Below are 24185 nucleotides of genomic sequence, written 5' to 3' on the forward strand. Positions count from 1 at the left end.
CTTCAGGGCTGCCGACAGTGGGATTCGAACCCACTATCTCCCGGATGCAAGCTCACAGCCGCGTGCCCCTGACCACACGGCCAATTGCATTAATTGCACGGGGGGGGTGACGACGACGACAACAACAACAACAACAACAACAACAACTTTGATGTCGATGAATGTATTATTAAAAAACTGAAACTGGTCTAATTCAAAATCTTGACCTTTTCTTTTTTTCACTTTGAATTTACCAAGTTAAGACTATATTAAGGTTTGCACAATAAGATGAAGCAGGGCACTGGTGACAGCTTTTATTTATTTCAAGGGGAAAACTACGAGATTATGAGATTATCACTCCCTAATAAGGTGTATTATGTAACACTCAACTGAGAGAGAAAGAATAGTACTTAATTTTTAAATACAGTAGAAGTCCGCTATAGCGAGTTCGGCATATAACGAGAACACTGATATAACGTCAGATTTTTTCTGTCCCTTCAAAATTCCTATACTGAACTGTGTATTATCCTTCGGTTTCAGCGAGAGCCAAACACTGACACATCCGTTACTACAAGCGATTAAGCACGCACGATTTCTAACGGTACCGATACTTATACACCAGCCCATTATATTGCATGCGATCAATAATTTCGGTATCGTTTCCTCGCTATGTCCACTAGCAGGTTCTCTCGTCGGCATTCGAAGGCGATGTCGGAGTCGATTAGTAATACCTGTCAACTGCTGTTCCGTAAAGAAAAGTGAAAATGAAAGAGGAGAACATGTTTTTCGTAATAAGTGCGTAAATAACATGTTCAAACAGCAGTTGTTAACTAAGGTTGTGTTACAAGGAGATTCCCACATTCTAATACTTGTAAGAATCTGACAAGTACTGGAAGGTGGGAATCTCCGTGTAACATTACCTTAGTTGTGTTGAGCCAATACGGGACAAAATATGAAATTTATAAGCAGCAGTCGTTAACTCGTTAAAAATAAAGGCTGAAGTAAACGATCGCTTAATTTTAATGCTAAATACTGCAGTTAAGTAAAAATAGGGTACACCTCAAGATATGGCAGATTGCATCATTGATTTCAGAGGTTAGTTTATATTTTCTCGCGTCGGGTTGAATTTCAGAAAGGCTATTATCTTGTGAATTTATAGCAAGAAGTTTATCACTTTTCTACTGGCGCTTGATATATGTTTTCATGGTACATACGTGGTTAAGATAGTTAGCTGACGCTGTTTGAATTAGAGAGCTGAAGCATTTCCCACAAAATGCGACCTTCGGTATCGTTTTCTGTAATACCAATATAAATGGTCCCTTATTGGACATTATAAATTTTCCAGTTAACTCATTCCTGGTTTGACATGTAACTTACTGTTATTATTCCAATCATTCCTGGTTGCCAGCGTTTCGCCCCAGTGTGCTAAGTTGCGCTCATCAGTTGGTAAATAGCACACCCACAAGGACACATGGCTAGTGCATACCGTGGAGGCCATTGTGTAGGATAGTTGGAGCCACCGGCAGTGCCAATACACTACAAGAGACTATGGCCTGCCTGGCCATCAGATGATACAGATGTTGATTCCCATAGGGAACATGAAATATTTGTCTCGAATGAGTAAATTTATACAGTAGAACCTTGATTATATATTCCCGGAAAATCCGTTTTCCCGTATTATTCATTCAAATTACATGATCCTGCGAGCATCCTAACTAAATCACTATCACTATCAGCCATATTCAATCGTTTTTACGATGTGGCCTCTTTAAGTCCGACGCAAGGTAGGTTTTCATGAGGTCTCTCCATCTGGGACGGTCTTGAGCGATGTTCAGCCAATTGATTCCAGTAATCTTACGGATGTCTTTATCCCATCTGTCCGATGGTCTTCCCCTAGGTCTCAGATGATCTTTTGGACTCCACTCAAGCGCAAGCTTTGTCCACCTACCATCAGTTCTCTGAGCAATATGGCCTGCCCACTGCCATTTTAGGGTAAACACCCTTTCTAAAATGTCACTGTCAAAAGACAATGAGTGACATTAAGGTGAAATTCCTAATTAAATCACGCTGTAAAAATCCCGCTTTATTCATTCCTCGAAAAAACGATTTCTCGGATCAACCGTCTAGAAATTTCAGTCCCATCAACGCTAAATCCTCGATCACGCGTTTTTCAAGAAACTGTATCTTACGAAAGGACGGCTACGGCATACTTACAGATCTTGGTGTTGATGTCCCGTCATTGCGGTGATTTGAAGAAGTACTGTACTGGTAAAGCGATCGGCGGTGAACTTGCATAAGGGATCATCTTAGCATCGCATTCGGGTAGTATTGTTTACAGAATCCTCGGAAATCATGAAGCAGAGAGTGTCCACAACAATTGTAAGAACATAGAGCGCATTTCGACAGCTCTATTTGAAAACGGAACGAGTTTCATCAAATGTTCGTACTTGCAAAACGTCTACATTGTGTCTAGGGTTTTTTTACTTTTTTCCGAGTGTATCGCCGAACAGGTTATCGGCATTTCCCTCAGGGCACTGTATAGTCACTGGGCTTTCAGGCAGCAATTGAAGCTACTCCTTCTTAAGTAACACAAATTTAGTATTTTAATATTATCGTATACAATTAGCCTATGTTATCAAGACCAGAACAGATGTTGCACCTTACATACATAAAGCCATGGGAGGTTTTGGGATTGCTTATTACTGTTCTCGTCCTAATATAAGACTAGGAATTTCACATTTTTGTGTTGAAATGTTATAAAAGCCGCAGTCGTTTTATTTGCGCACGTTACATTTAAAAACTTCGTATATTTTGCACTCGTACCGACTTGTACAGCGAGCGCGGATTTCCAGCTGAGCCCAAGGTTGCGAATAATCGTAATTTTGGAAGTGTGAATGATATTTTTTCTCTTTCCAATTTGATTGTGATTACTGATGGGCAGAACTAAATATAATGCATTCGAGAACTTGAGGATTGATACTTTCGAAACCATATTCTCGAGTTTAACATAACCTTTAAAAGATGATAAAGGCCTAATTTACTGGGTACAAGATTTCCATAAACTGACTAGGAACAGCATACCGGTGACCCAATTACAATGGAAGATTAAAAATTTAAAAAAAAATTTGCCATCATGTTGGACGCTTTTGTACCGAATGTGCTTTATTTTATTAGATTAGAGAATGAAAAACTACTTGTAGTCGATTGTTATTTGGCATGGTGTTACGGGTATTAGATTTTTCGAAGAGTTTGGCTGATCAAAGTTGCTGAACTGAAAGAAGTTTTCAAAGGAATATGACGACGTTTTTAGAGTAAACTGAGGAAGTTTCCCTGCTAAAATGAGAGTAAAGTTTCGAGATTTTTAAGTTGCGTACCAGTAATTAATGTTTGAAGCCAGCCCCGGGGTCTAACTTGCTTGCCTCTCACCCGGAGGGCCCGGGTTCGATTACTGGCCAGGTCAGGCATTTTTACCTGGATATGAGGGCTGGTTCCAGGTTCAGTCATTCTACGATTACCTTTGAGGAGCTATTTAATGGTGATATGGCGACCCCGACCTAGAGAGCCAGGAATAATGGCCGAGAGGATTCGTCACACTGATCATGTGTCACCTTGTGATCTGCAGGCCTTCGGACCGAGGGCGGTTGCTTGGTAGGCGGAAGGCCCATTGGGGCTGTAGTTTGGTTTGGTTTAGGGGTGTTTGAGATTATAAGTATACATATTTCATTCTGGTGATGTTTAGCCAAATTGTAGATAGTTCATTCGTTCCCGGATCTTCCATTTTCCCGTATTGTACGTTTTTTCCCATGGTCCCTCCAGAAACGGAGAATCGAAGTTCCACTGTAATACTAATATAAATGATCCATTATTGGACATTATAAATTTTCCAGCTAACTCATTCCTGGTTGCCAGCGTTTCGCCCCAGTGTGCTAAGTTGGGCTCATCAGTTGGTAAATAGCACACCCAACAAAACGCATGGCTAGTGCATACCGTGGAGGCCACTGCGTAGGCTACTTGGAGACACCAGCAGTGCCAGTGCACTATGGGAGACTTTGTCTCATTACCAAAAATTGATGCCTGCCTGGCCATCAGATGATATAGATGTTGATTCCCATAGGGAACCTGAAATATTTGTCCCGAATGAGCTGTAAAACATTGTGGGACAAGATTTGGGTTGTGTCTCACTAGTCATCATCATCACTGTACAGTTCCAGTTTCCCAGGTACTGCTTATGAGCCTCTTTCAGTTCTTGCTGTCCATATACAACTTGTCATGAAGAACATCATACACTGTCCATCCCCTGGTAACTAGATCTACCTTGATCATGTCCATCCATTGGGTTTTAGGTCTTCTGCAGGTCTTTTCCCCTCCACCTGTCTTTCCAAACATATTCTGGCTGTTCTTCTAGGCTACATCCTCATCACATGCCTGTACCACCGTAGACCGGATGTGCCGATTAGGTCTAACAGATGTCTTTATTCCGGCATCTTTCCTCACCTCCTCATTTCTTAACTTGTCCATCTTGGTCTTCTGGATGGTGGATCCAAGAAATTTCATCTCTGATGCTTGCAGTCTTGATGAATCTCTTTTTGTGAGGGTGCAACGCTTCAATACCATAGGTCAATATTGGTACGAAATAGCTGTTAATCATCATCAGTTTGGCCGGTTTTGGAATCACATCATCCCATAGAAGCGTTCTTACTTGTTGGTAGAATTCTGATCCCTCTTGCACTCTGTTTGTAATTTCCTTTCTGACCAAATTATCACTGGAGATTACACTTCCAAGGTAAGGAAAACTATCCACACACTCTAAATGGTGGTCTCCTAGTTTTACACTTGCTGGACACCCTTCTCTGTTGACTGCCATCACCACTGTCTTGGTCTCGCTGATGTTGAGGTTATATTCCTGGCAGTGGGATTTCCATATGTTGAGTCTGGTCTGTACTTCCTCTTCTGTTTCACCCCAAATCATGATATTATCAACAAAGGCCACTGCATTCAGTTCACCTAACTTTTCCTTGACATTCATTATATTGTCCATAACAGTGATGAACAGCAGTGGGGACAGTGCACTTTCTTGTTGAACTCCACTCTTGGTCTCAAACCATGAATATCGACCTTTCCCAATTTGTACACAGCTAGTACAGTCTTTGTACAACATATGCATTTTCCTTACTAGTTCTTCAGGCACATTTCTTTTCCTCAGGCATTCCCAGATCTTATCTCTTATAACACTACCATAGACCTCTTCTATATCCAGGAATACAATGACCAGGTTCTTGCCTTTCTCCCAATACTTTTCCATCACCATGCAAGTGCTAAAAATTAGATCTATTGTTGACCTGTGACTTTTGAATCCATATTGCACCTCCTCTAACTGTCGTTCAATGATGGTTCTCAATGTCCATTCTATGATCTTCTCTAGAATTTTTAGCCCATAAGACACCAGTGTTATTCCTCTGTAGTTGGTGGGTTTCCGTCTGCTGCCTTTCTTAAACAGGGGAATTATAATGACCTTCCTCCAATCTGCAGGTATTTTGTTGTCTGTCCATATGGCATTTAGTACTCTGTGCAGCCAATGTATACCCTGGTTGCCTGCTGCCTTTATCATGTCCGCATTCACTTCATCTGCACCTGAAGATTTTCATTCAGGCATAGATTTTAAGGCTGTCTCAGTTTCTATCCAGGTGATGGGAGGTTCCTCATTGTAGGCTTGGTTTTCCAGTTCTGTATTTCGTTCTTGAACTGGTCTATTCAGGAGGTGGTCGAACTGGTTCTCCAGGACTTCTCTCATGTCACTTTCAAATCAAATCAAAATCTCTTTATTTGCAAATGAGGTGTCTACCTCGATGGCAAATGGTACACTAAAATACATTATTGTCAAGCACTAAATATTAAATTAACAAGAGAAGAAAATTTTTCCTATAATACAATATTATACAATTTACGCTAACAATGTTTTCTATTAAACACACAGCTCATCCTTAATAAATTTATATTGTTTACAAAATTCTACTTATAATATATCCTGTACTACTTACAAATATAGTCAACTGATATACAATATGTGGAATTACTTCAAATGATACTATACAACTGGTATAACATTAATATTTACATTGCATTTATTTATTTACTTTTTTTTTTTTTTTTTTTTACCCGTTCTGGATCCTAAGTAGCATAACGACCTGCTGCGTCTTAACCAGAGCCCCTTTTAAAACCACTTTTCAGAGTTCCTGAAGGGCCTTCACAGCTACCGTAGCGGTCCCAGGGCCCTCAAAGTCCCCACTGTACTTCACCCCTACAGGCAGTCCCCTACTTTGGCTGTCCAAACTCCTTAGACCAGGGGATGGAATTAATTTATTCACACACATTTTTTTATTTACAATAACCTGCACTGGTCGAATGCCCTCTAACACTTCATTTATTTTCTCTGTTGCTGTTTATTCTCTTCTTGAATATCTGTACAGATTTTGGAAAAGGATCACCCCTGATAAACTGTTCCACTCCTTCACACCCTTCCCAATGAATGAAAATTTACCCCAATGGCTTCTGCTAAAATTCCTTCTAATTTTATATTTGTGGTCAGTCCTGCCGATATAATTATTTTCCAACTGAAGCCTCTCACGGATATCTCCTCATGCTTCTTCTCCTGTATAGGCTCTATATAATCCTATAAGTCTAGTTTTCTCCCTTCTCTTACTTAAAGTTTCCCACCCAAGTAACTTTAACATTTCTGATACACTACTCTTTCTCCTAAAATCCCCTGTTACAAATCTTGCTGCTTTCCTCTGCACACTATCTATTTCTTTTATTAGGTATTCTTGGTGAGGATCCCAAACACTGTTTGCATATTCCAATAATGGACGAACCATACTCAAGTAACTTTTTTCTTTTAATTCTTTGTTGCATCCTTTAAGTAGCCTCATTATGACATGTAATGATCTGTATGCTTTCCCAACAATGTCATCAATATGACCCTTCCAGTGCAAATTACTTTCAAATCTCACACCTAAGTATTTGCACTTGCCATCTTTTGGGATAACTACCTCATCCAAAGTATATTCAAATTCAGTTTTAAAGCTCCTGTTTGTAAAAGTTGTAACAGTTGATTTGCCTCCATTAACCTTCATATTATTTTCTTCAACCCATTGTTGGATACTTTCAAGGTCCCTTTGTAATTCTGAACAATCCTCAATGTTGTTTATTTCCCTATAAACAATTATGTCATCTGCATACAATCTTATTTTTGATGTTATATTGTTCCCTAAATCATTTGCATATATTAAGAAAAGTAACGGACCGATTATACTACCCTGTGCAATTCCCTTCCAAACTTTCTCTTCCTGAGATACATTATTTCCTACTTTGACTTTCTGAACCCTTGAATTTAGAATTGCTTTTATCCAACGTGTAACCCTTACGTCCAATCCTATTCCCTCCAATTTCTTTAATAATATTCCATGTTCCACTCTATCAAAGGCTTTGGAAAGATCTATGGCTATGCAATCTAACTGACCTCCTGAATCCAACTGATCTGATATGTCCTGCTGAAATCCCTCCAGTTGTGCCTCACAAGAAAATTTCTTTCTAAATCCATACTGGCTCCTCATGAACCAATTTTTATCATCACATATCCCTCTGATGTACTTCGATATTAAACCCTCCAGAATTTTACAAACTATACTGGTCAGGCTGATTGGTCTGTAGTTCTCTGGTTTTTTTTTATCACCCTTTCCTTTATAAATTGGTATTATAGATTTCTTCCATTCCTTTGGTATTACACTATTATTTATGACATAGTCAAAGATAAATTTTAAATAAGGCACTATGTACCACCCCATTGTCTTTAATACCTCCCCAGTAATTTGATCACTTCCTGCTGCTTTTCCTTGCTGAAGCAGTTGGATTTCTCTGAAAATATCTTCGTTTGTGAATGAGAAGCTTCTTGTTTCCCTCTGTCTCTCTCCCTCTCTATCTTCTGTTTCGGTTTCCAACTCTTGACAATCATCTAATGAATTTCTAAATTCCCTACTAAATAGGTTTGCTTTCTCAGTATCTGTTAAATAGTGTTCACCCCCTTCTCCCACCATTGTAGGAATTTGGATTCCTTTTCCTTTTTGATTCCTGATATATGAATACAGCTTTTTCCATTTCCCTTTGTGGTCATTACCCTCTTGAAGTATGCCATTCATATAATTCTCTTTTGCTTCCTTTTTCACTCTATTCAGTTCCCTCATTAGCTGTTTTCTAGTTTCTCTACTCTCCCTACCCTCTTTGATTTTCCTGTTTACTATTCTACATTTTCTTTTTAATTTTCTTATTTCTCTTGTATAATAAACAGGGTCTGAGGTCATTTTACCCTTCTTAACAGGTACAAATCTCTTCTCTCCTTCCCAAATAATTCCTTTAAATTTAGCCCAAAGTGTATCCACGTTACTCCCTTCACTTATCCAACAACTGAATTGTGATTTAAGGTAAGTCCCAAATTCATCAACTTTAGTTTTTCTGTACAATTTCTTGTCTTGTGTAACCCTCTTATTAAGCCTTTTTGGTACGAGTCCTACATCCATTATTACAGCCTTATGGTCTCCTATTCCTTCAATTACCTCAGTTTTATCAACAATTTCCCATGGTTTAACCAAGAATACATCTAGTAAATTATTGAGACGAGTCGGTTCTTGTACTACTTGTGTAAATCCTCCCTCCCAAATTAACTTATTTGCCAGTTTCTGTCCATGGGCTTCACTTGCAGCTCCTTTCCATTCAACTTCAGGCAAATTTAGATCTCCCCCAATTATTACCATATCATTATTATTGTTTTTACGAGTATAATCTATTATTTTTTCAAAGATTTCCATGTCTCTTTCCTCTCTTCCAGGCCTGTATGTTCCTATAATTCCCACCTCCTTCATATTATCACAAACTAATTTTATCCCTAATATTTCATCCCTTTCATCGGTAAACCATTCATGTGAACAGTAAGTTTCCTTCACCAGAATAAACACCCCACCTCCCTTTTTATCTCCTCGGTCTCTACGATAGACTGTGTACCCTTCTGGAAATACTTCTCTATTACCCACCCCTTCTTTCAACCATGATTCCACTCCTATCACCACATCAGTTCATAAGATTCCATCAATGTACCGAATTTTAATTGTTTATTTACTACACTTTGACAGTTTACCAAGAGCAATCTCAGACCCCCTTCCTCCCTAAAACTTGACTGTTGCAATTGGGTAACTTGAAATTCCTTACTATCCTGAGTTTCTTTTTCTAGTTGACTGAGCCAGCTTGAAGTACAGCTGGCTCTTTCTACTAGTTTTCCTGGTCAGTATTATAACTCAAGGGAGTTGCCTGTTTTACAATACATATCTTAAGATTAATAAAATCTAGAACAATATTTGCTATCTTTCGTTTACCTGAATTGTTTAGATGAAGGCCATGTTTTGTATAACAGTATCTCTCAAAACTGCTGCATTCAATAACCTGAGTATTCCGAAAATGTTTACAAATTTTAACAATATCTGTATTGACCTTGTCCACTTCAATGTTCACACATGAGTCTCTACTCAAATCATGCCTGTGGGGCACGTTCACTACAAAAACGTTAGTGTGGGTCAGCTTCCCTAGTGTATGTTTAAGTTGTGATCTTACATTCTTGGCGTCGTCGCGACCTACGTCGTTCGTCCCACCGATGATAAGCACTGCATCGCCGCTCCCGAAGTTCCTAGTTGCTGCTTCTACGTTTTCCACAACACTGCTGATAGAAGCTCCTGGATATATTTCTCCGGTTGCTGCTATATTCTCGTCGTTTATCACTCCCGCAATTCCCCTTCCTTGGCTATCACCAAACACAGCTACCTTCGCTGATTTAGGCCTAACTGGGTCTTGAATCTGAATTCTAGGCCTAAATTTTAAACTCGGCACGGCAACGGATTGCGATGATTTGGTTTCACGCGCGCGATCACTTTCTTCCAGAATTAAATTATTTAGGGCAGAAAACCTATTTCTGATGTTTATTTCCGGAAATTCAGTTGTAGATTTCTTCTTAGCCGGCCATCCACGAACTACTCGACACCACGTGCTTGAATTTGTTATTTGTACCGGTACATCACTCAAAGAAGGGTCAGTCCCAAATTCTAGCGATCGCAGTCTTTCTTTTAATTCTTGATTTTCAACTTTAAGAGTCTCATTGTCCTTTTTTAGAATGTTTATAATTTCTAATGCACTTTTATATTCCTCATCAACTGTTTTCGGTGCTTCGTCAACGCCGTCCCCAACAACAACATTCCGAACACACTGCTCACAAATCCAGTCAACATTTTCATTACTTTTTACGTCTCTAGGGCAATTTCCGCACTTATAATGCCACCATCGATCACATGAATCACACAACATTCCATTTTTCACTAATTTTCGACATTTTCCGCACTTTTCGTCACATTTTACGGTTAATTTACTTGGAGAATAAAACACAACGTCGTCATTACCGGGCGCCATTTTGAAAGAAAAAAAAACAGATTTCCATTTTCATCTTCAAGTGCCTTTATGGTATTCATTGGTTTCCTTTTACCTCTGATAACACTATACAGTAGTTTCTTATTGCCTCTGCTATCTTCTTCCAGTTTCTGAGTGAATATATTCCATGCCTTGGTCTTTTCTTCTGTAACTGTTTTTTAACATCCAGTTTCTTATTTTGGTATAATTGTTCAAGGTTTCTGATTTTGGCTCATCTCTAGTAAGGTCCAGTTTATTTTTCTCCCGATCCCTTTCTTTCCACAAGAGATTTCTTTTCCCCGATTGCTGCTCTCACTCTTTCATTTCACCACAGTGTTTCCCTCTCCCTTGTTTTCACACTTGTCTTTCCACAAACTTCAGATGCTTCCTTTAACCAATGTCTCCCCTTAGTCTGGTCCATTCTGCCTCTAGTTTTTTTCTTCCCTCGTTTGGTAACAGGGTTTTTATCCAGTTCTGACACTCAGTTCTCTGATCTGTTTTCTGGAGTTCCCATACTTTGATTTTTGGCATTTTCCACTTCTGTACTTTTGGCTCATAGAAGTTTCTCAGGTCCGCTACTAATAGACAGTGGTCACTGTCAAGACTTTCGCTGGGTATTACTCTGACATCTGTTACTATTCTGCTCTTTTCTTCATCTGAGATGACATAATCAATTACAGTCTTTTGTAGTCCATCCCAACTGTATCGTGTTATCTTATGGCTCTGTTTCTTCTTGAACCAACTATTTTTCACCACCAACCCCTTCCTCACACAGAAGTCAAGGAGATGCTCACCTATATTTCTTCCACCATATCCATGAGGTCCCATTACGTTCTCATATCCTGTTCTATCTGTCCCAATCTGTGGATTCGGATCTCCTATAATGATAACTCTCTCTTTACTAATAACTTTTTCCAAATCATCAGGAAACTGGTTCTTATCCTCTTGACAACATCTAGTGCATATATCTGTAACAAAGTTAGTTTTTCTTTCCCTAAATGCACAATCACCTTTATTATTCTCTCACTAAAATATTGAATGTCAGCGACTCCTTCTAAATCTTTACTCATGATGAAACCAACACCATTTCTCATTTCTTTGTCATTTCCATGCCAATAGAGTGTATACTGTTTTCTTAATTTCTTCATTCCTTTCCCTCTCCATTCGGTTTCACTCGGCCCCAGTATAATTAATTTCCTCCTTTCCATGAGGTCCAATAGTTCTTCACATTTTCCTGAGACTGAGTAAGTTGATGGTCCCAATCCGTTTTAGTCTCCTCTGGAATTTTGCATTTTTGCAAGACCCTGTCTATCATCAGGCCATACACCATCATCCCTGACATGAGTCTGCTCATGTTTGCATCTTAATTTAGTTGATAAATGCATTCCGAGGCTCTTATGTGTTTTGAAAGCAACGAAAAATATGCTTTACTGGCTTGCTAGTTCTAACGTAATTGAGGGTTGTCCTTCAGGGTTTACTCCCTTAGCCTTTGAGGATCCCCCCTCATCCCACACGGCAGAGGGTTCTATCTGTATTACCCCCAGACGAATGGGTTGCCACCTCCGCCAGCTCACCCGTACCAAATCATATTCTCCGCTTTTGCTGCCGTTGAGGCTTCACTCGTTACCCTGAGCTGGGACCCTTTACCAGATGTTACACACCAGGGCAGTGTGCTCTGGGACTCACATGGGCAGGGGCACCACTCCCTGGGTATGACTGCCTCTAAAAGGGTCCCTACCTGTTGCCTGTCTCACCTAGTAAACTTCGATATTGCTTCATCTAATGCATTAATCTACAATTATGCAGGATTGTGTCATATAATTCACTGATTAATTCAGAGACTGATGGTAGATTTAGAAATCACTAATAATAATAATAATAATGAACATTTCAGACCGGGTTAAATTAACAATTTAATGGGTATGAGTGATAAATGATATTAGAATGTTTCTTGTGGAATATTAATGTGTGTTCTATTATTGCATAATTTGCCTAAAATATGGTACTCCTGCGGGATATTTGTTGAATTTTTGGAAGCATGTGTCATGGGTTACCATGCCTTCCGAGAGAAATGTGGAGCACGTGTTGAGTTATATTTCATGCAGTTTAGGGATAATAATAATTTATTGGTGCTCAATGACCACGTGTCCAATGACAATAGTTTCAACTCAAGCGATGTGCATGATTATTATTATTCTGCCAAATCTTCTGACTAAAATCTGGGAATTTTGAATACATCGTCGTCGTAATGCTGACATAATGCTCACTGAAGTGACAATTCCAATTCAGTCACAAGCCACATAACTTGTTAAATATATCTGACTTGATGAATGTTCATCTGTTTAATCCATTCGATCGTATTTTGTGATAATAGTCATGAAATAAAAGTAAAACCCTACGATCCGTTTGTAAATTTTGTAAATAATATCCACGTAGCATATGTGTGTGTGGTGTGTGTGATGTCGTTTTGATGATTTTGAATTGTTATTTATAGAATTTTGTGTTTTAATCTGACCGCTTGTTCAGCATGGTGCGTCAGGCTATCCCAGTGTTGTCTGTGTTTGGTTCATTTCTCTGATTGTTGTGTAATAATATAAGGATTGGGGCAAAAGTAATGGCAACTATTTTTTTTCTTGTAGATATGTGAACGGATCATAAACGTATATGTGTTATGTGGAAGTTCTGCAAGCATAGTGTGTATGCAGAACAACAGATGGCTCTGAGATAGCTGGTAGTAGCGCAGCAAGGGCTGTGAAATCAGTCAGTTGGTGAATGTCGTGCGAGATGGAAGCAACCCGTGTTGAGCAGCGTGCTTACATCAAAATAGCCGTTCTCTGAGGGAGAAAGACGATGGAATGTCACACTGAATTAGTGGAAGCCCTTGGGAATAATGCCCTACCATACCGTACAGTAGCACGGTGGGTAGGAAAGTTTAAGCAAGGACGTGTGTCAACCAGTGATGAGCAACGTTCGGGACGACCTGTCAGTGTGCGGACCGACATGGCACGTGCCGTCATTGAGCAGCTCCTGGATGAAGACAGACGATGGACGCTACAGGAGTTAGAGAGGGCAAGTGGCATCAAGAAACGCACCGTCCACAAGATATTGTGTAATGAGCTGCAACTGCGCAAAATTGCATCGCGGTGGGTACCGCATGCACTGACGGAAGTTCACAGGTGGGTGCGCTATGCAATACGTACTGACCACCTTACATGCTGGCAACAGAACGGCGATCAATTCTTGTCACGAATAATCGCCATCGATGAATTTTGGGCCAGGGCATACGAACCAGAACTGAAACGTCAGTCCGCGGAGAGGCGACATGCTGGATTACCAAGGAGGCAGAAGGTCCGTCAGAATCCTTCCCCAGTCAAATTGATGGTGATCGTCGTGTATGACGTCAGGGGTGTCATTGTTTGCCACTTTGTTCCCCATGGCAGAACAGTGACCGCACAACACTACAGGGACTTCCTGGTGTGAAAGTTACGACGTGGCATTTGGGAGAAACGTCCAGATCTTGTGGACAGTACAAAAATCCTGCACGACAATGCAAAATCACATAAAGCAGAGTGTGTAAGGCAGCTACTGCTACGCTGGGGATGGGAAGAATTGGAGCACCCACCGTACTCTCCCGACATTTCGCCCTGTGACTTTGATCTCATTCGAAAGATCAAGGAACCACTACGTGGTAGGCGGTTTGAAACACGAGAGGACATTGCTAATGCTGTGTGCCAACAGGTGACCCGATTCACCCATGGTGCAGCAAACGCTGAGGCAGATGGTATTCAGCGCCTCCCACATTGTGTGGTGTCAGTAGCAGGGGACTACTTTGAGATTCTTTAGGCCCAGGTTTGTCATGTCAACTCTGTGTACTGTGTTGTCATTCTTTTCCACTGGGAAGGCCATATTGCCCTATATACTACCGTAATAAATTAGTGTGTTACGATATTTCAGTACTATTCATTGTCCACACATGTCGTTAACACCTTGTCCTTTCGTCTGTATATGTCACATTTTCCAACCGGACTGGTATCTTCAAGAAAAAAAATAGTTGCCATGACTTTTGCCCCAACCCTCGTATTTGTTCTCTTCTTTGTTGTTGTCAAACCTTGTCCTTTAAATGCCTCCAAAAATTAAGACAGACCGCTAACGAACGGTCCACCTCTGGATCCCTCGTGCGCTGGGTGAGCTCAGCCGGGAAATTAGGGGGCATTATACTGTTCGCAATTAGAAATGTTTCAGATTCTATAATACTCACTTTGAGAGACTCCATTTCCTTTTCCTTGGCTATATGGAACTGCTCCAACTCTTGCTGGACAGCCTGTACTGCAGACTCCAACTTGCTCCTCTCCTCCAGACCCTGGAGCTGGGTCACTCTTAACTTATTACATTCATCAGTGAGATCTTCATGTTGACTCTGAAACAAAGACAATTAAAAATTACCAACTTAAACGTGATGCAATGAAACCTGGATATTTGGATCTTTCAGACACCACATCTGAAACAAGAGAGATCAATGTGCATCATGGTCAGAAGCCTTGTGAACACATATCGTTTGTACAAGATTAAATAGAAGGAAGGATCCATCTTCCAATTTTTAACTTTAAAAATCACGTTTGTACAAAATTTATCGGGAAGTATGAGTATAACACACTACACCGGCCTAAGCTTGGAAGTATCCATTACAAGAGCCAGAATTATAATTAATAATAATAATTATAATATATTCAAGAAAAAAAATAGTTGCCATGACTTTTGCCCCAACCCTCGTATTTCTTGCAAACTTAAAGATAGATTCAATGCTGTAATGACGCGATTTTGAAAGAGAATAAGATCGTATAATTTTTAAAGTAAGCATAAACGAGTGTAAAATTTTAGAAAACTTTGTAACGTTAATTAATGTACAACATGAATAATCCCAATTCAGTTATCTAATAATTTTCAAGGGACGGATTATTGTTATAATATAATATAATTATAATAATAATAATTAATAATAATTAATTAATAATTTGTTATTATTATTATTATTATTATTATTATTATTATTGTTGTTGTTGTTGTACCGGAAGGTACACCACAACTCTGCTCATTCAAAATAAGCGCCTTAATGAACTCCTCTATCGACCAAAATTCAAAACTGATACTACATGAATTTGGAACTTTAATCAGAAGATGTCACTACTGAAATATTAAGTAATTGTGTTATTGTGAAGTGTCCTAAACTGATTGAATTTCTCCTTGTTTTGTTTGCTACACATCAAGAAGTTTGGACATTTTTTCACAGATGACACTACCAAAAACTCTGATCATGCACTCTGGTGCAAGGTGAAAGAACTTATAACTTAAAGAAGTTTCGTATTTCTAGGTTTTCATAACTGAATCTATGTTCATTTATTTTTAATTAATTAATGTTATTTGCTTTACATCCCACTAACTACTCTTTTACGGTTTTCAGAGATGCCGAGGTACCAGAATTTAGTCCTGCAGCAGTTCTTTTACGTGCCAGTAAATCTATCGACACGAGACTGACGTATTTGAGCACCTTCAAATACCACCGGACTGAGCCAGGTTCGGACCTGCCAAGTTCGGGTCAAAAAGCCAGCGCCTCAACCGTCTGCGCCACTTAGCCCGGCCATTTATTTTTGGGTTGGCAACACTTCTCTTTCTTTCCACCAGTTTTGAATCTAGCCAATCAGGAATCTTGTAATTTGTATTTCAACCTATTCCGCATTTCTTGTTCACTCTGTGTTCACCAATAAATTTTGAGAGGGCGTGTCTGGATTAGTCCTGAATTCTCTCAAACCTTCCCTGAAGGTATATAAGTTGCGGATTTTCAAGTTTCCTTGTCAACTGATCATCGTCTTTCTAAGTGTGTGTGTTTAGGCAGGAGGCAGGGCGCCTCTTTCTTCAGCCGGCAGAACATCTACCAGGTAATGGCCATGAAAATTCTTTCTTGCTGTCTCCGTAACTTTATCTGAGGAGAAGGTCTGAATCTTAACTATGTAACATACTTTTCTAAAATGTAAAACTTCATAAAATCTTTAACTGTAAATCGAGGATAGAGAGTGAGTTACCCTCTCGAGCTCCCCTTCATCTTGGTTTGAGGTGACCACGTTTTTGCAACCTTTCGTTCCTGTAATATGTTAAAGTTATTACCATACGAGCCACCACAGTAGTTTAGGACTAGCGCCAGTTTCATCGGCCGAGAGGCCTGTAGGTTTTTAACTTTTTCATTATCTTGGAGCGCAGTGTACGGGCCGTTTATATAACCTGTTCTTTTTCGCAAAGGCCCTGTAGGTTGGGTACTAGATACCCCTGTATAAAACTATTTCTATTTGTAATTTGTGCCTTGTGATGTAATATTGCCTTGAGCGGGCTGTAAGAAACTGAGAGCCTGTTAGCTCTTTTTCAAAGTTTTGTAATAGTAAAGAGTGCCTCTGGAAGGCTAGATATTGTATTTAGGGAGCAAGTGCTCTTGAATTAGAGAATTTCTGCCCTTGACTAAATTGCTCCTCATTTTTATTGAAATTGTGTAAAGTTGAGCTCGTAGCTCAGAAATTGTAAAACTAGGGACTTGAAGCCCAAAATTGTTAAAGTTCTGAATCTTGGATTTTTCCAAATCTCTTTTCAAGATTAGCATTGTACCTGTTTTGTTTTTGTTTTTTCATTGTGATTTCGCCTAGTGGAAATTTCTTTAGTTTTTTTAAAATATTGAAAGAAATATAACCTTTGTTAAAATTTTAAATTCAATTCTTGGTATTGTAGTTAGACCCATTCAAACCCGCACCTTCTTTCACCATCTCTCTGTTCCACAGATACCCCGGAACAACAACAACAATAAGAACAACAACAACAACAACAATCATACATGGTGATATTCAGAAATGCAACCCTTCAGGAAAAAATGTAAAAACTATTGATTACTGTATTGCTGTTATAGCACAATGGCATGATACAACAAATTACTTAACTCTGCCATCTGTGTTAACTTTCATAAAGAAACATTTTGGTGACAAAACATAAGATCCTTACCATGAAATAACTCACTACTTTTGTTTCTTGGGTGGAGTTAATAAAGATGTTGATATTTAAATAACAATAATATTATTGGCTTTATGTCCCACTAACTACTTTTATGGTTTTCGGAGATGCTGAGGTGCGGAAATTTTGTCCCACAGGAGTTCTTCTACGTGCCATTAAATCTACCAACATGTGGCTGATGTATCTGAGTACCTTCAAATACCACCGGACTGAGCCAGGATTGAACCTGCTAAGTTGGGGTCAGAAGGCCAGCGCCTCAACCGCCTGAACCACTCAGCCCGGCTGTTGATATTTAATTTGTGGTTAGACTGCATACCTTTTTTCACGGTCTTGCTAAAAAGAAACAAGGAACAAACTTTAAAATCTCAGTATATCTCCTGAACTGTTTAATTTCCTGTAAATAATGCCTACATGATACTGATACCCCTTGCCAACAAGAATACTCACCGAAGTTGCAGAAAACAATCCATTTAACACCCAGAATAAATACTGTGATATTTCGAGGTCTTTAATCTTACAATTACAACTGCTTTATAAGAAACTATCTTTTAACTTATCAAAAATTGTAATTAATTTCTGGCATTTGCCAATCTTTAAATACACTATAGGTATCAAGTGGTTTTTTTAGTAACCCAGTCCCAGTTCAGTAGGTCTATGAAGACAGTCGTTTCAACATTAAAAGCAGAAGTGTAAGTCTTTCCTGACTATGCACATGTGTGAAGAGAAAGGGATTCAGGTTAAAGTCCCGGTGGCGTTTACATTTTCAAATCTTTCATCTTGTTAGCTGTCAGTGCAGAGATGGCATGGAATGATATTAATAGAGATATAAGCTTGAATGGAGTTTTTGAAGTTCATGAAAAGCCACTTAATTACTATCCTAAAATAAAGGTATCTTAAATTTTTTTTAAATAAATCATTAAAACAGTAGTGTATAGCTATGTACCGTAAGTTCTTGTAACATTCAGCCTTGATGTGATGGAAAGGTGAAATTGTTTTGCCAGATGAAATGGACTAGGTCTAATTGTGTTCAAGATGGGAAGTGACTCTTGTAGTTTGGTTGCGTCCAAATCTGGAATAATTTACCAAAGGAGATGTTCAATAAATCTCAAACTTCTCTGATAGATTTAAGAAAAGACTAAGTAAGCAACTGGTAGCGAATCTGCCACCCAGGAAATAGCCATGAATGCAGATCAATGCAATTGCTTGATACACCATCAGGGCAGGTATTATGGCATTCTGTCATAAAAAAACCAAGCATGCAAAATTCCACCTCACCTAAATCTCTACCATTGAAATGCCAACAATGAAGCAACTGCAACCAAAGTTTGTTACATTATATCAGTACATTACATAATATTAGCTTCATATCTGTATGGACAGTACTGAATTAGACTTCATTAGATCCTCCTATTCGATACAAAGTTTTCTCCTCTATCTATGGGGGCGAGGGGTCAAATATTCATTGACCAAACAAGTTTCAACCTATTTTAGGCTATCTTCAGTGGATTTAACTTTATAGTACATACACTCACCAGCAAAAATGCGAAACTCTATGTATTTTCAAACAAAAGTTAATGTTAGTCCATTTGAAATATGGTAAAAATCTAATATTACTTCATTACAATAATATGGTAATGTATCATAAGTTAATTAGCCCATCTGAGATGTTTCAGTGCAATATATGATAAAGATTATTGATCGAGACAATCACAACAGTCCACCAACACAAATTTGAAAATGTCAAAACCTGGAGCTCTGCACAGTTTCATATGCAGTCCACTTATCCACATGTTTTCAACACATTTCCATTGCTGCAGTAATGGGTATTACCACTTCTATCTGCAGTTACAGCTGTGATTTAATCAGGCATGCTCAGGTACAGTCTCTAATATTCCTTTGTGGAATGAACTCCCATTCTTCCTGGTGCGCAGCCCAAAGTTGAGCCCGTGTGTCAGGGAACGACTCCTAGCACATCTCTCAAGCATATCCCAGACATGCTCTATCGACCATCACAGAGCCTCCACTGAACAGTGTCCTTGCAAAGAAAGTACAGGGTGAATAACATTCCCCGGACCTTTTCCATACTCTCTCCCTTCCATCCGGTGCCCTCAAACAGAATCTGGATTCATCCATGGACAGCACTGAGCTCCACTGCTCCACAGTCCAGTTTCGATGGGCGTTGGTGAATTGCGTCCGAGATGCGCGGTGCTCACATGTAAGCAGAGATCCTGTGGCGGGCCTCTTGGACTTTAAATCCGCTCCATACAACCTCCTTCTTACTGTTCTTTCACTGATGTTAATGCCCTGTACTTGCTGCAAACAATTTCTGGCCTCCACAGCTCTTGTGTGCCGATCACGAAAAGCTTGCATTACGAGAAAGCGCCATTGCGTTCAGTAGAGCTTCTCCTACGACCAGAACTGGGTCTCATGGTGTAGATATTGTCCTCTCTGTACCTATTAACAGTTCTGTACACGTTAGAACAAGACGAGCCTATAACTTTTGCTACATAACATATACTGCGCCCATCCTCCACTAATGCTATGGTCCTTGCTGTGTTTTCAGGTGAGAGAGCCATTATGAACTGACTTACATGCGAGATTAACTGTTGTAGACAAGCTGTAATGTCCACACAAAAAAAGCGACACAAGACTTTATAGCAATAAACCTTAAGACAACTGTTTGTGGTTATTCTTTTCCAAAGGCAGGAAACAGCAATATTGGTGTGGTGATTGTCACAATCAGTACTGTTGATCAATTATTGCACTGAAACTTCTCAAATGGGTTAATTACCTTATGATACATTGCCATTAAATTATTAGAATGATTCGAAACATTGAAAAATACTCACATGTAAACAATTGCCACTGTAATTGGGATTAGAAATCCTATAGAGCACAGTAAATAAATAAATAAATAAATAAATATTGTTGTAATGTCATAGCATTTAATTTATACAACATTCCAATGGACTAAAATTAAATTTTGTCTGAAAACATAATGTTTCAAAGTTTGAATAAAATGTCTTGTACAAAAATACATGTTTAAAGTTCAAGGATGTGTTGTGAAAGCATAGTATCCTAAATTTTGCTAAAAACTTATTCAAATATAAAAAGTCTGTTCTGTTGTACAAAGATAAAGAATTGGAGTTTGTACACAGTATTAAAATGACTATAAAATCAGGTTAAATTTAAAATGTAGTCTCTTGTCTTGATTATAAAATATAAATAGTCGTTACGTTGGCATTCTTCTTTGTAAGAGGTATATGTTATTTGAGCTCTTTAGTTGTGAAATGTATTAAAATGGGGAACTGGTTGCCTCTAATTCTGCTGTGTTTCAAGTTAACAGAGTACTGTAAATTGGAATATTGTCCGACCTGTAAATAAAAGATTGTATTTAGGTGTAGAGAAAATTCATGGGTGTGTCTAATTATTAATTTAGTATTCGGAGCTTACGTACTCCATTAGCTGTCCTTGGTTTGTGTACCTAATCTTCCCAATGTGGAGCATGTTATGACAGGCGATCTGTCGTTGTTAGCGATTGTGCGGGTTGGTATCGTAGTGGGTGCTGGAGTATGTTGGGAAAGTGGGAGGGGAGTAGAACGGGGAACATGTCGTCCACACCACATTGAGCTAGGTTTCTGATCGTGTATCATCAAATGCTTGTGGAAGACAACTCGCTTGCAGGTGTTAAGGGATTTGTACTCCTCAATGTTAACTACCACATTTCCGAACATATTAGCTTTAAGTACCAGACTGCTCAGCCATCGATGACTTAATAAGTAAGGATCCGTCATGAAGTTAATGCATCTCGTCCAATTCACCACCAACAATACCCTTGACTGCATTACTAAACAAAAAAGGACTCTCATCTAATAAACAACTAGGAATCGACGTTTATAATCGATAAGAAGTGGAGTATACCCCTTATGTTTCTTTGATTTCAAGAATGCTGTTTTGAAACTTTGAAAAAAAAGAAAAAGAAGGGAAGGGTTCTGTCTTTTGTCACATAAATAGCTTGGGAAATAAATGTTCAACCATCGGCACAGCCCCGCATGTCGAGGTAGGGATGCATGCCCCAGACAGCGCCGGATATCTGGAGGTAGGCTGCTAATGACTACACACCCAGCAGCCACAGATCACCTTGCCATGACCCACAACATGTAATTAGAGTAGGATGAAACCTCCAGACACACGCATTCACTCAGAAAACAAACTTTCTACCCAAGGCAGAGAGGCTGGCTAGACAGTCCGAAAAATGAAAATGAAGGAGGTTGGAACAGGAAAGAACAAAATAGAAATGAAGAAAAGAGCACAGGCACCTCTCAGGTTTGTCTGGCCCTACTCCAAGGCTAATAGAGCATGGGTCCCATGAGTTGGCACAGCCCTCGGGATCAACAAACACACAAGCCCCCACACTGATGTCAAGGTCTTGGTGTCCCTAGAGGAGGCTTAACGTCACCATTTGACAGTCAAATCACCATTAACAACATCATAAGCTATAAATACTGCGGAGAGATTTGGAACTGAACACAAGCTTTATAATAATGTTATTGTTTTTACGTCTCACTAACTACTTTTGAAAGTTTTCAGAGATGCCGAGGTGCCAGAGTTTTGTCTCGCAGGAGTTCTTTTATGTGCTAGTAAATCTACAGACACAAGGCTGACATATTTGAGCCCCTTCAAATACCACCAGACTGAGCCAGAGGCCTGTTCCACGAATGAACTTTGCAACTTTTCACTTTGCACTTTTCAGTTTAGATTTTGTTCCACCATCACTTTTCAGATTTAGTTTGCAAAGTGAAAAGTGAGGAATCTTTTCACTTTTCAAGCCTGTTATGTTCTTCCATTGGTATAGAAATGCAAAGTGCAAAGAAATGAAGGGAAAAGTTCTCATAAATTTTGCAAAAAGATGATCCCCTTTTCATTTGTTAATTATTAAGTATGTACACTAGTTTCTCAGGGTAGAATTTGGTTTAGTGATATAAACATGTTATGATGAGCGCTTCTGTTATCATCAAGTGAGGACAGTGATGAAGAATTCAACAAGAGAACATACGAAGGGGTCAGGGCAAAAGAGTGCCAAGCAACATTTTCTTAATTTTAAGGGAGAGCAATTAGAAAGTTTGTTCAAATCATGAAATTGTACCATTCATGGGAATGATGTATTAATAGCTTTGAAAGGTTCAGTAATGTTCATTGTATGTGATTTGTAGGCATAATTTCTTTTGGGCTGCTATTTGTAGGGTCAAAAGTCAATACTTTTAATACTATGAATGCAAGTATGAAAAATGAGTATTCTCATTCATCAATACAGACAATGAAGCTGATAGATTATAGTTTTAATACTATGTCATAGAATACTGTGGCTTGGCACTTTTTTGCCCCAATGGGAGTGACACTTATCTTAGGAATATTATTTTATGATAATGAAACAATGTCTGGTATTTCAACTATTTTAAACAGAAATGAAAACTATTACCAATCTTCAGTTACATTTCCACCAATAATATTTAAATTGGTAGCAGTGGAAATCGGGGTGGAACTGGCAACTGAAAAGAAATTTAAATAAATCAACATAAATCCATCACGGAAAAAGGTGTGTTTGTATCTTTTTACTATGATGTTCTTTCCAAAACATGGAATTTAGGAACTTATAACTGCACATGAATAACATTAAAACTAACAGATCAGCTGCTCCTTTCCTACACTTCTTGAACTTCATTTGTATCTTCAGAGTCAGGAATCAAGCCGAGATAAAACTGGCAATGGACAGGTGGGACATAGTCCAGGAGTTTCAACACATCTTTCAGTTTGTTTTTCTTTATTTTTCACACAGTAGTTTACTTTTGTTCCAAGCTCAACGTTGTGGTGTTGCCTCTTTTTTCTCACGTTACAGTCTTCAAAATCCATCTCCACTCTTGTTTTTAGTTTGATGAAACATGGATTACTTGCTTCAAATTTGAAACAAATTACGTCTGTGAATTTAAATTCCATGCCACTTACACATGTTTCTCTTTCTACTGGTGTTCAGGAGTCCAAATTTTTGTGTCACCAGGTCATAGAAGTTGTCTTGTTTCATGTCTGTTACACTGAACTTCTTCTTTCTCCCACATTCTTGAATGATACATTTCCAGTTGGCAGGGTCGTACACATGCGGTTGATTTCGTTGGTACTTCTCAATTTTGGCAAAGTCTCTATCTGATGGCAAGAATGTGTGGCTAGATGTTAAAAACCAGTGCTCGATCTCATTAAATCGTTCAGTATGAATTAAATAGGACCAGAGTGCCATTATATTCCAGTTTTTATTCTGGCCCCCGCAGTTATCAGAAAAAATCACAAGCTTTTTAGCATCGACGGCGTTTGTTTTCAGATACTTCGAAATTGCACTATCTATTTCGTCACTGCCTCTTCCTGCAATACTCTCATCCCACAAAAACATGCACCCTAAGTCTTTACCACAGTCATGAATTCCTACATTGTATGTCTACAATTTCCGTACCTTGGCTCTCCTTCAGGTGCCCTGTATCTCCGTTTTACAGGAATAGCTTCAATGCATCCAAATAAATAAGCATTTTTCTTATCAAAATCAGCGAGATCCCAAAACCCATTAAATATTGACAATATCTGTTGTTCTTCAAGTTCAAAACATCTCAGGGAACAGCGAC

At 38.9% G+C, this 24185-nt stretch overlaps 1 protein-coding gene across 5 annotated transcripts in view; it reads right to left on the minus strand.

Annotated features, from left to right (window-relative positions):
* LOC136876093 (Golgi integral membrane protein 4) overlaps positions 1-24185 on the minus strand; it is a 227440-nt gene that overhangs the window by 177521 nt on the left and 25734 nt on the right. For all 5 annotated transcript variants that reach the window (XM_067149753.2, XM_067149750.2, XM_067149751.2 and 2 more), the window contains one exon: positions 14735-14893. In XM_067149753.2, coding sequence (XP_067005854.2) covers positions 14735-14893 — 159 coding nt within the window. The remainder of the gene's footprint in view (positions 1-14734; positions 14894-24185) is intronic.

Source organism: Anabrus simplex, chromosome 6 (genome assembly GCF_040414725.1).
Source record: "Anabrus simplex isolate iqAnaSimp1 chromosome 6, ASM4041472v1, whole genome shotgun sequence".
NCBI lineage: Eukaryota > Metazoa > Arthropoda > Insecta > Orthoptera > Tettigoniidae > Anabrus > Anabrus simplex.